The sequence below is a fragment of the Xiphophorus maculatus genome, chromosome 20 (assembly GCF_002775205.1).
Source record: "Xiphophorus maculatus strain JP 163 A chromosome 20, X_maculatus-5.0-male, whole genome shotgun sequence".
In the NCBI taxonomy this organism is placed as follows: domain Eukaryota; kingdom Metazoa; phylum Chordata; class Actinopteri; order Cyprinodontiformes; family Poeciliidae; genus Xiphophorus; species Xiphophorus maculatus.
Window position 1 is genome coordinate 21,121,321 of NC_036462.1, and position 12,824 is coordinate 21,134,144.

Genomic DNA, 12,824 nt, shown 5'->3' on the forward strand with positions numbered 1-12,824 from the left:
CAATGGCTGGTTGGGGACGTGGACTCTACTGAAGTTTTAAATGATTGGATCTTATTTTACCCAATTGCTTGTAAATGTAAATATGACTTGGTGTCACTTGAAAAATAATCTTATTGATTGATTTGATAATATAAGAATGCTGAAGGATTTATTTATCACTTGGCATAGAATGGACAAACATTGCTGTTTCCTAAAGACAATTAGTAAATTATGTACTATGTTGATAAACTAATCTGAAATTTTTTTCATGAATTCTGTATCCTTTAATAAATTCAAATCCAACACTGGATCATAACGTAGAGTATTATTTGTTTTAGAGTTGAAGGTATCAAGACTATGCTGCCTTTAAGAGTCATAAGGAAAATGGGTCATTAGATCCAGTTTATAAAATTTCTTTATTTACATACATGGTAAAGAAGTTCACTATTTTCAGTCACTGTCAAACAAACATGTTTGAATTTCTTGAGCAAAGTGTGGATACAGTCGGGTAACTCCAAAAGTTGCTATAGTCAGTTTTAAAAAAGAAACTGAAACACAGAATCACTGCAAGCAAATACAACACTAGACATAATGTATCCTATCACCTAATCAATTACCACCACATAGTGCTAATAAGAAACAAAAAGAAAAACAACAGATCAAAACAGTAAATTATGTATTATGTGAAGATGTGAGTGCAGATTGAAATAATGTGATTAGAGTAAACAAACCCACTCAAATAAAAACAAACAAACTCAAATAAATGTTTTAAGTTCTCAACATACATCAATACTATCCAGATCATATTCTCTTGTGGGGCAGGCTTAACATGTTTTTGTATCCCATTTATTTTGTATAAATTCTGAATCAGCCCCATCTACTGGTTTACTGGTTGTTTAAAACTGCGGTTCTCGCGAGAATTCCCACGAGAATTTGATGTTCCGCTCCGAGTTGATTTTAATTCTGAAAAAACGTTTCTGTTCTCTCAACAGGCGAAGTTGTTGTTATGTGTTAAGTCGTGAAACAAAACCCATTTTGTGGAAGGGTCGGTTAATGTCCTATTAATAGTTGAGACAAGGTATTTCTACGACAATATTGTTGCACTATAAAATCACCTCATGACTACAGCCTAATTAGATTGTTGTTATGAGATGAATGTTGATTAAATTAGTTAATTAAGTTAATCAAGTTAATTAAATGTCTTTTCTTACGGAACGGAATATTTGCGCAGACTTTGGAGTGACGCTGTTTCTGACGCGCAGCTGCTTTCACTTTCATTTACGAGGAAGTGTGGTGGTGGCGAACAGGCCAAGGTAAGCGCGTCACAAGACTTAATTGGTGTTTATTTGTTGTTTTAACGCTTAAACTGTGAAAGTCCTCAGAAAATAACATCGAGTTAAAGCCTGTGTTGACAAAATTTGAGCAAAAAGGTAGAGAAATGTTTCAGTTTAGGTTTGTTTTTATAATCGAAAGTGAAGCAGAGCAAAAAAAAAAACCCGTCAGCCTTTTTTCCCTCTGCGTAGTTTGATGTTGATTAACAAAACAAGTTTGTGATCTCAGCTAAATTTCTGTCGTTTATAGACTCGTTTTGTGTTCAAGAAAGAAAGAAGATAATCAAAATGGCGAGTAACCAGGCAGAAGACGAAGGCATGGATTTTATAAACCAGGGTGACACGAATGAATTATCTCAGGTGGGTTACAGACATTTAATATGCCGGTTTGAAATTATGTCTTCTGAACATCTCTCGTTTATTTTGTGCGTATTTTATTTAATGTCATTTAATTAATTCGTTATATAGTCTAAGATGTATTCGCAAGTTTGTTTGCTTTCGTTTTAGGAGATAGCTGCTGAGTTTTCATAAAATAAAACTCAGCACTGTCCACCATTTTGACTTATTGATATATTTCGAGAAAATACCAAGTAATGTCTTGTGGTTATACATTGTTTTGATATAATCTGTGTAACAGCTAAAGAAACTGGGAACTGTGAGAGCAAGTGTCGAGGTTTTGTTTTCAGGCTGGAGGTTTGCATTAGAACAACAAACACTGAGGCAAAGTCCATAAAGTTTATAAGCTGTAAATAGGTGGATACAGATACACTCACTTGTTAATACAGAGATCAAAGTTTAGGAGCCACAGAAGCAATGAAATATATAGTGATATACACACCAGAGATCCAGAAATTAGTTGATTACAGTTTATTTATAAAGGACTTTTCATACCGATAATTATGACACAAAGTGCTCTATTGAGGATAAAAACAATTAGATCAGATTCAGTAAAATAATAATCACTCAGACAGGGTTGCATTCTGTAAGAAAAAAATACCTTATTGTGATACTATTGTTAAAATTGCAACATCAATTATAATCTTTATTTTCCTGACATTTTCTGTCTTTACAATCACACAATGTCCCGACCATTCTCTGTGAACTTTAGCATCTCAGCCACTCCAGATAAACATCGAGTGAAAGCATTAAAGGCTACTGGAATCCATCCAGCAGGCCAAAGATATGATCAGTATTGAAAGCCTAAATGTCTGCTTCTTGAAATGTGGTATAAAATGTAAAATTAAGGAAATGTAGTTGTAATTTGCAGTAAGAAAACTCCAAAGATGTAAATAAACAATAAAACATTAGAATTCAGAACTAATAAAATATTATGGCATTTAAAAAGGTACAAATAAAAATAAAATAGAATTTTATTGCTGATGAAATGAAAAAAATTAAAAGCTATCAAGATTAAATGAAGACAAGTTGAAAAATCAGATTCATTGAAATTTAATTTCTGAAAAATATACATTTTCTGTCTGCTTTTTAGAAAACATGGAAATATTATTAGCAGTTCTTGTGTTCATGCAGTATCCATACAATGTCCACATTATGACTGCAACAGTAAAATGTTAAACGTTACAGCTGGGCAGGGACTTTATAGTGTTTATTTAGATTTTCTGAAGAGAAATGCAGCATAATTAAAACTCACCAGTAGATTTAGGTTTGAAGTAATCTTCTGAAAGTAATATTTATGTTTTGGAGCGACCCAACTAGATTCCTAATCTGAATCTGATGGAGAATCTGTGAAGGGAGGTAAAGATTAGGGTTATGGCTAAGAGACCTTTCATTTGGAGCTCGTTAACACAGATAAACAATATAGGGAATCAGGGGAAACATGGAAGAAGGTGGTCAGAAGTGATAAACATTTCTCATTGATTATTAGGAAGAGTGTAAACCATTCTGACTGAGTATTTAAAAAAATACAGAAGTGAATAGCTCTAAATAATCGTGTGGTCTACTTTTAAAATGATTACAGGCTGCAAAGGAGCCTCCAAAAGAAGAAGTCCTACTGACTCTGTCGTTGAAGTGGTTGGATAAAAACAAAAAGAAGACAGATCTACAAAAAGCCTTTCAGACTTGGTTCAGCAAAATCGCACCTAAAATAGACTGCACAGTTCGAGAGCTTTTACCAGATGAGCGGGCTGTGATTGTGGTTTCACCTCCACCAGGTACTGTACAACTGTGTTTTCACATACACACTCGCCAACTTCCTGTTAATTTAACGTTTGGTTTTTTTTGTTTATTTTGAAGGCCTCAAGGAGCTTCAGAAGTTGAGTGGTGAAAAACTTTATACAAGAGACAAAAAATCAGAAAAGAAATTAGAAAAGGAATTAGTCACCATTCTGTCTGTAATGGTGGGAACACCAAAGCAAAATCCACAAGCAGCAGACGATGCTTCAGTGAAGCCGACTCCTCCAGTGAATCCGACTCCTCCAGCTGCTTCTGTAAACACCAGTGATGCCGATTCCGAGCCCCCAGCTGTACGCACTCTAAACGCATATATATACATTATAAAATACTGTAGATATTGTTTGTTCTTTAATGGTGGAATTTTGCTTTTAATTCAGGACAAAGCACACGTTGAAGAACAGAAGAAACCAATTTCTACAGCAGGAGACATTCCTGTGGAGAATCAAACAATGGATGAAAGTTGTGTTCTGTCAGTGAATCAATTCTTGTATCTGAGCCGCATCTACAAGGACAAACTACAGCGCATACTGGATGAGAATGAAGTTGAAATCAGATCAGAGGTCGTTGTGAAATTTGAATCCAAGCGTAAAGATGGAAAACCAAATGAAGCAAAGACAAAGTTCACAGATCTTGTCCAGGAATGCTTGGCTGATTCCAATGGTTCAGTTTTTTCTCCCATCTCTGCAGATCCAGGTCAGTTGAACAGAGCATTGAAAGTCATCATGAACAAGGAAAGCAAACTTTTAGCCAACATATCCTCTGAAGAAATAACAGTTTTTGGACCAAGTTGCCAGCAAAAGGTTCTTGATCCAATGTTAAAACCATCACATAAAACCAGCACTGGTTATGAAGAGTCTGAACGTTGGTCTTCGTCTTCAAACTTCAGTGGTGATCTCATGGTGAAAATCAACATGACAATCAAAGATGATCTTGCTGATGAAGGTCTGAACATAGATGAGGACCAGTGGAAAAACCTGAAGTCTTCTTATGATAACCGCCTTATAGTGATCAAAGATAAGTTCAATGTGGATTTTAAGGAATCCAGCATCAGTGAGGGCAAAGTTAATGTCAAACCATCATATAAAGGACATGGAGGAAACCCAGCAATGGAGAGCCATGCTGTCAGAGCTCTGCTGCGTCTGTACCAGAAGATGATGACGTCATCCATGCCACTTCCTCCAACTTATCGTGCCACTAGGTTCAGTGGTTTTGAAGATAGTTTCACTGGTGCTGGAGTTAATGGTCATTCAACAAAAAACAATAAAGAATCAGCAGGAGAGGGCGCAACAGGGGACAGCAAAGATGACAAATGTTCCATTTGTTTGTCCGATTTTACTAATAAGAGACAGCTGAAGTGTAAACATGAATTTTGTGAGGAGTGCCTGCAAAATGCAGTGAAACACGGTGGACCCATCTGTCCGATATGCAAGAATGTTTTTGGTGTGATGAAGGGAAACCAACCTGATGGAAAAATGACTTGGGACAAGTATCAATCATCCCTCCCTGGATTCCCAGGTTGTGGCCATATAAGCATCACCTACAACATTCCAAGTGGAAAACAGACGGTAATGTCTAAGCACATATTATCTATATCAGTAATTTAGCATGTAGTTTAAGACTGCTGTCTTATTTTTCCGTTCTACCTGGCAGGAAAATCATCCAAAGCCTGGTCAGTACCATTCAGGAGCTGTCAGACATGCATATCTTCCAGACAACAAAGAGGGCAATGAAGTTCTGCTGCTCCTGAAAAAAGCTTTTGACCAGAAGCTGATTTTCACTGTTGGAGCTTCTAGGACAACCGGGATGGATGACATGGTGACCTGGAATGACATCCACCACAAGACGTCCATATCAGGAGGACCACAGTGGTACGGTTCCCTAATTTAACGCCTCTGTATTCACTGTGCTCAGCATTTGGTTTCATGTATTAAACCTTCTATATTTTCTGCTTTCACAGTTATGGATATCCAGATGAGAACTACCTGAGCAGAGTCAAGGAGGAGCTGAAGGCTAAAGGCATCCAGTGAAGTTTTTGTTTTACATTAAGTGAATTTTAAATTCCAGAATCTGACTAATTGAATCTGAATTTCCACATTTTGTTTCATCATGTTAGATGTTTTATAATAAATAAGACTTAATGGTTACTTTGAAGTTCACTGAAAGACTCTCTCATCAATCAAAACATAACTAAACAAATCACATCCTTTTGAAAGATTTACCTAATTGTTTATTTTTTTTTTTTTACATGTCTCATGTGAATCACAGTGTATTTTTTATATAACTGTAATCAAATGTAAGATGATTATTGGTTTGGGTTTTTCTCAAATAAATTAATAAATTTACATTCAACAGAATTTGTTGTATGTATTTAAAGTGGACAATTGACATGGTTCAATCTGAGAATGTTGGTAGTAAGTTGATGGTTATGTTGCATTTTTGTGTGATTACAAATGTTTTACTGTGCATGGCAACAAAGATGGACATGGAAGAAAACTGAAACCCAGTTTCAGTGGATCAAAGAGTAGCCAAAATGGCAAAAACAGAAGTGTAATAATATAATTTCAGCAAGAAAAGCATTCAATGTCTAAAACAAAGAAAATAACTGGCCTGAAGTAAAAGATGCAACATTTTATGATGTGATGAAAGCAGATGTTGGGAGTCAAGAGGTTGCAGACAGTTTGTCAGAAGACCCTGAGGCCTTGAACAGAATTTGACTGAAGGGCCCCTCTTGCTGCTAAAAACATCAGCACCTCTAACAGCTTTGTAGATTTCGTGAAATCTGGGAGAGGGGGCAGTAGTTTAATTGGCCAACCTAAAAAGCAATCAGTTAAAATTGCAGTTCACTAATTTGTATTTGTGAACACACAGGGCTCAAACTCACAGCATCAGATTGTTGCTATGGTAACAAAATAGTTTAACTATGAATATTGTTCTTTGATCTTTTACAAAGTAAACTTGCCAGCTCTTTAAAATCTTACATATAAATGTTAAAACACTTTAAAATCTTTTAATTTATGTATGCTGAAACCATTAAATCAAATTCAGCAGCATCGATAAACAAATGTTACATTTATATATCTGTGGTTTGTGTTAAAATATTAGCATTTATTGGGCCCCCGGAGCCCCGGGGGGCCTTATGAAGCCACTGACTTAATTTGGATTAAACGGAAGTGCAAATAATTGATATTCATTTTAATTGTATTGTTTGATTAGTTGTTTTTAAAGACTAGTTGTGGGTTTAAATATTTCATTGGCGATGTTTTTCCCATAACATATAATTACCTAGTTATATTTTTACATTTCCTGTCTACTTAACATTTTTTAATACAAAAACACAGTGGACTGCTGGTGGACCGCCTCGGCGCGCCGACCATCAGGCTAAGCAAGTTTTCTGGAGGAAACCCTGCTTTTAATAATGTACTACAGCTCCTATGTATAGACTGAAAAGTGTTTTATCATCATTGCTATGCTAACAGAAATAAATAACCAGCCAGGAATCATTTTACCTGTTTGCTCCATTGACCTTCTTCACGTTTTAACAGGATGTAAACAAACACTCACGCTCGCTGGTTGTCTGTACAATTTTAAAAATTTTATTTATGACAATATCTCGTTGTTTAGTTTGGAAAGTACTCCAGCAAAAATGAAACATTGGTCTCTTTTCAAAAGAACGTCAGAGCTTCCATGCATGGCGTACTATATAAAAGCTATGAGTCATTTCTGATTGAAAAGTAACAAAAATGACTAATCCAAAATAAAAGTCTTGGAAACGCACGTACGATTCTGCAAAAGTGTTCTTTAGGTAAAATGATTGTACTTCTCTGGATTTCAAGACAAAAACAGACACTAAACAGCGCAAAATAACACTGGACAGGTAAGCAAAGCACAACTCGTCGTCACATTGAAGACTTGTGTCAACTCATCCGAGAGTTAAGATATGGCTGACGCGTTTCTGACAGAAGCAGCATTTTGAGGACAGAGGCCGAGCGTAAGGACCAGACCGGCAGCGTTAGCAGCAGCAGGGCACAGAGGAGAGAATAAAGAGAGAACTGCTAAGGACAGGATGAACATAATGCACTTCAGACGTCAGAGCTGCGAACGTACAGACTTTGATGTGAGAAAGGCAAACAGATACGTTTATTCATAGAGCCAGATGGGCATTTTCTGGTCTTTACAAAGAAATACACAGAGAAATGAAAAGACAAGCAAAAAAGCTCCACCCCTTCCTGTTCACCCAGAGGAAGACCGTTGTAACATAGAGCTAAATAGTGCAGATATGACACCTACTGTACATCAGACTTTTCGTATCTGCAAATCAGCCACCATAACATCTGTAACATCTGTAATCTCCCTGTACGGACACATGCAACATCATCATCCTGCAGTGCCACAAACACGCCTCCAGAAACTCCACTAACTTTACAGCTTACGGTAAAAAAAACAAAACCCTGCAGTACCTTAAAGTGTGCGGTTCTGTGCAAGGAAGACAACACAATCATTTTATGAACATTGTTCTCTGAAGGAAAAAAAAAAAACAAAATGAATGAGGAAAATACTGTAGCTGACGTCTGGTTAGGACATTTTACATGTGCTATACACAAACTCTCACGCTGTCCTGCAGGACGACGTTACGTAACGATTCAGAGAAACGTCGAAGTTTTACCCTTTTCTCGCTCAAAGTCGACACAAACAAGCAGTTGGCACTGGTTGAAATGGAACGTTATGTTTTCTCACCTATACAATTCATACAAAAATAAAAAAATTAAAATTGCCCCAATGGTAGCATCTTTTCTTCTGATTTTCCTCTTTCCATTTCACGGTTTTTCTGTATTTTCTTTTGTTACTCACAGAGGTAGTGGCTATTTAGGTAAAGGGTGAGGGACAAAGTGTAAATTAAAAATCTCTCATAGAAAATGCTATTTTGTTGTCTTACTTTTGACCAGAGGAATCTCTAAAGAACAAAATATAATACTGCAATCACATACAAAAGTAGTCCTTCATTTTGTACATTTTATACAGTGTTCACACTTAAGCGATTTTCTCTCACACTTCTTATTGATTTCTTTTTTTTTTTTGTGGTTTAGTTTTTTTTCTTTAAAAGGCAAGAAGAATGGTGTGTTTTGGAGTAGTATAATGAAGGTGATGGACAGTCTATGCCAGGGGGTCCACCAGGGGCTCCTCGTCTCCACGCGATAGCAGCTCCTTCTTCTCGTCTGTGCTGGCCAGGGAGTTGCGGCTGTTGTGAGCGCCCATGTACAGGGTGGCGTACACTGGGTTTGTGAAGTTGGTGGGCTGAGAAGAAGAAATGAGACAAAATAATCCCAGTTAGCAAATACAGTCACCATCTACTGCCTCGCAGGATTATCCATACACTTGGAAATTTTTCCCATTTCATTATGTTTCAGCCCCAAACCTCAATTATTTGACGTGGCAGACCAAACAGTTTTCTATTTCTATAAAAGTGTGGCATGCATTTGTATTACTTTACTTTGCTGCCCCTAAATAAAAACAAATGCACGGGGCAAGGAGAGCATTAATTGAACAAGCAGAGTGGCTAGGTGTAACGCTGGAGGAGCTGCAGAGATTCACAGCTCAGGTAGCTTTGGTACAAATGGAAAATGCTGTTGGATGGAAAACTCAGACTAAAAATCAGCCCCTAGTGAAACATGGTGGAGGCAGAATCATGCTGAGGGGAAGCTGTTTTCAAGCTAGGATTTGGAAGCTGGTCAGGGTTGACAGGAGAATGCTAAATGAAAAAGCCTTCCAGCATTTCAACAACCCTTTAGAAACTGTCTGGAATAGATTGGTTTACAGCAAAATATAATCCATATTCATGTGTTAAAATGGCCCAGTCAAAGCCCAGACTTCAGTTCAAATCAGAATCTGCTGCAAGACTTGATCATTTATCCTTCGGTGGACCCTAGGAGAAATGGGAATTTATTTTTTCTTTTGCGTTCCCTCGCAGTAACGTACCGATCAGTTCCTGCAGCATAATTCAATACTGAAAGTCTTTCTTAAAGTGGCCACAGTACTTTCTGCTTTAATATAAGATTTTTGTAACATTTTTCTATGTATGTTAATATCTTGTTTGTGAGATAACAGAAGTTTTATATGTTTTTCTTTAAGATAGAAATGCACCACAAACCTACAGTATGTGTAAAATGCAAAAGCAAAACAGGCCAAACATGGGCTTTCCATCCTTTCTAAGATATAAACCAAAACTTTATGTAAAAAGGAAAGAAAGAAAAAATACATCCAAACTATTTGGACTATTTCTGAGTTAATATCACGGGGTAATAAAGTCATCTGACTGTTTTGATTGTGTCTCTTTTGTGTTGGCAGTCTGAATAGTTAATAAAGAGCCGTTTTCATGTGCGGTTCCATCTCAACCTTACACAGACATAAACATGCAGTGAATAAATCGGCTTTTGCACCAAATATTTAAGAACATATAGACATGTTTTCACTGAGGCTCTTTAGATGTCTATATATTTGAAATCTGAAATTGACATTTGTGATTGTATACAAAATAGTTTTGTGAGGGAACACAAAACTTATTGCGAGGGAACGCAAAATATATATTTTTTTCTCATGTCGCCTAGGGGTCTCCGTACTTTCCATCTCATCTGATTGAGCTTGACCTTTTTTTTTTTTTTTTTTTTGAGAGAGCAATGGACTAAAACGTCCATCTGTAAATGTCCAAAGCTGGAGGAGAAATACCCAAGACCTTCAGCGAAATGATGCTCTAAAGTCTTCAAAGTAGCTTCATGTCACACTTTAAAGATTTTTAGCAGCAAAAAAAATCTTAATATGCATTAAGTTTTTTTACACTTCATACGTGACTCTTTGTGTTGGTCTGTCATAAAATTCCCACAAAATAAAATTATGTTTATGGCTGAAATGTAACCGTTTAAACAAATTCAAGGGCTATGAATACTTTGGAAAGACAACGTAATCGGGACCGATAGTTTTAATCTACCTTGTCTGGGTCCAGAGTGAAATCTGCATCCAGGAGCTCCCCGGCATCATCGTCCGGCTCGCCCTCGTAGATCTTGTAAGCGGGGTTTCCGATCTCGACATTCATGGCCCCGTTGGTCATCCTTTGGTGCTGGAAGCCCTTCGCCCTGAACATCAAATTCACAGTCAGACTTTAGGCTTCCTGATCCAATTTCATTTGAGCCTGATCACTGCAAGCAGGGAAATGTCCACCACAACAAAGACACAAACACAAATCAGCAGCACTGATGTAGCGAAGGCCCAGACCATGTGGGCCTGGATATTAAGCTCTATATTTTACTGCAAATTCATCTCAAGTTAGTCTATCTTCACAGAATCTCCTAGCTCTTTGGGGACTGTTATTATGAAAAAACAATGCCACAATACAAACAACACCACAGTACAATACAGCACAATGATGGACAAGAACATCAAAGCTCTAGATCCATGATATAGGCAGATCTATTTAATGTTTTCTTTTTTCAATAGATCTGCTCAGAGGAAACTGATCCTGTAGGCTCAGAAACACCAGTAAAAATGGCACAAACATCGACCACAGGACCCAACACTGCGCAGCAACCAAAACGTATGATTAGGGAGAGGAGAGAGAATCAGAGTGCAGAACGGAGAAATGCAAAGTACGGAGGAACGCCTGGCAACCATTACCGCAAGCGCTTGGAGCCGGTTTTTCCGGGCCGGCTAGACCTGAGGAGCAAAAGAGATTAGAGAGAGAGGAGAGTAAAAGTGAAATCAACTAAAAAAATATAAATAAAGAAGGACAGAAAGGGAGAAAGAGAGAACAAAAGTATAGAGAGGTTGGGTTGTCAGAGTCTTACGGACCCTCTCATTCTTTTCCTGTACCACAACAAGGCCCCTGCGGCGAGGAGAACCAGCAGCAGCAGGATCAACACCGTGACCACGATAGAGGCTGTGCCTGCAAACACACACACACACACACACACACACAGAAATGTAAAAAAACAGCCAGTCTAATCATGATATCAACTTTCATGCTGATTTCAAGCAACAACTTACGTCCACCTGAACCGGTGCTTTCTGTGGTGTTGGCCACAGACTCACAGCGATGCCCTGACCAGCCAGCAGAGCATCTGCACAAGAGCAAAGGTTGTCATTATTCCAGTGCGATGGCACAGTGAAGACAACAAAACCAACACACTATCCTCCTTACCTGCACTCTGGAAGGAGGGTGATGGGATTTATAGAGCACTGGCCGTTCGCACAGTACTCATTGGGGTCACATGTGTAACAGCTGGGCTGGTTTCTGCCATTTGGGCAGCTGTGGCCGACAGAAAAGAACCAGAGGAGAGAGGTTAATGTTATCCACGATACGAGGAACACTATGGCCGCTTTTGTAGGGGTTAAAAAAATCACAGATTAAAAAAAATATATATTTACTGGTGCAGAAAGAAAATCTAAATTTGTAAATATATTTTTTAGACAGAATCATGTAACATTGAACTTCTGGTTGTTCTGGTGAACCTGGTTATCATTATCTTGGTGGAAGACCCAATGAAATTATTTTAGAAGTAGGCTTCAATGTTTCTGATGGCATGTAGTTTTGTGGTTGTAATGGAGTCTTGGTGCCACTGTTTGCTAAAGCTCTCTAACATTTAGCTTCAGAGATTTTTCCCCTTCTCCAGTCTTCTCTGTCACAGTATCAGTCATTTAAACTTCTTAATATTTGTTTTGACTGTAGATGCGGACACGTCTGAGCAAGTAACTATTTTGCTGTAGGCATTTCCTGACTCACCATGATCATGACCACATTCCTGATCATGATGTTCTTAAGCTAAACAATGCTGAGCAACTTTATAATTCTCTTTACCCCACATATCTAGTAGCTATTTTACTGTGCCATTATGTTACTAAAATAAAAGATAAATTTATTTAAGAAAGTTGTTTTTTTTTTCACCAAGAGTGATTCTAAATATGAAAGCTGCGATATGTGACTGTATCTTACCGACAAGTGAAATCCCCCGTAGTAACGAAGCGATCCTTGGGGATGCACTCGCCGTCCCGACAGTAGTGACACTTGTCGATCTCGCAGGCGTCGCCGATGTACTGCGGCAGACAGCGGCACGACTTAGCGCCGGTCTCGCTCTGCAGGCAGGTACCGCCATTAAGACAGTGGCCTTCACAGCTTCCTGCTCAAACACAGGGACACATGTAACACTTAATGAATGCGCTTGAGAAATGCACGGCACAAATGGCACCAAAAATAAGATCCAATGATGCCTTTATTAGATTTTGTACTGTAGCTAAAAATGAGGTCTCTGCTATTTTATAGTCCGTCTCTGGTGCTAA

General features: G+C 37.9%; 2 protein-coding genes across 10 annotated transcripts in view; one reads left to right on the top strand and one right to left on the bottom strand.

Moving 5' to 3' along the window:
- The first annotated feature begins 1,039 nt into the window (after positions 1 to 1,039).
- Positions 1,040 to 5,857, top strand: LOC106700163. 3 transcript variants are annotated; one of them, XM_023325555.1, is made up of 8 exons: positions 1,040 to 1,057; positions 1,211 to 1,292; positions 1,561 to 1,670; positions 3,289 to 3,481; positions 3,564 to 3,793; positions 3,881 to 5,068; positions 5,154 to 5,371; positions 5,461 to 5,857. In XM_023325555.1, exons 3-8 carry the CDS (start codon positions 1,599 to 1,601, stop codon positions 5,528 to 5,530), a joined length of 1,971 nt encoding a protein of 656 aa, XP_023181323.1. In that variant the 5' UTR covers positions 1,040 to 1,057; positions 1,211 to 1,292; positions 1,561 to 1,598; the 3' UTR covers positions 5,531 to 5,857. The 3 variants fall into 3 exon arrangements, with proteins under 3 accessions (XP_023181323.1, XP_023181321.1, XP_023181322.1); XM_023325553.1 differs by lacking the exon at positions 1,040 to 1,057 and having other exon boundaries at positions 1,071 to 1,292; positions 1,583 to 1,670; XM_023325554.1 differs by lacking the exon at positions 1,040 to 1,057 and having other exon boundaries at positions 1,073 to 1,292.
- Positions 5,858 to 7,073: 1,216 nt separating this feature from the next.
- The window catches only part of LOC102238427 (low-density lipoprotein receptor-related protein 1-like), a 111,380-nt gene continuing 105,629 nt past the window's right edge, over positions 7,074 to 12,824 (bottom strand). For 4 of the 7 annotated variants that reach the window (XM_023325549.1, XM_023325548.1, XM_023325546.1 and 1 more), the window contains 7 exons: positions 12,481 to 12,664; positions 11,689 to 11,796; positions 11,535 to 11,608; positions 11,340 to 11,433; positions 11,166 to 11,204; positions 10,483 to 10,627; positions 7,074 to 8,795 (listed from right to left, as the gene is read on the bottom strand). In XM_023325549.1, the coding sequence (XP_023181317.1) occupies positions 8,655 to 8,795; positions 10,483 to 10,627; positions 11,166 to 11,204; positions 11,340 to 11,433; positions 11,535 to 11,608; positions 11,689 to 11,796; positions 12,481 to 12,664 (785 nt within the window). In that variant the 3' untranslated portion in view covers positions 7,074 to 8,654. The remainder of the gene's footprint in view (positions 8,796 to 10,482; positions 10,628 to 11,165; positions 11,205 to 11,339; positions 11,434 to 11,534; positions 11,609 to 11,688; positions 11,797 to 12,480; positions 12,665 to 12,824) is intronic. The other 3 variants (XM_023325551.1, XM_023325550.1, XM_023325547.1) reach the window with 1 other exon arrangement.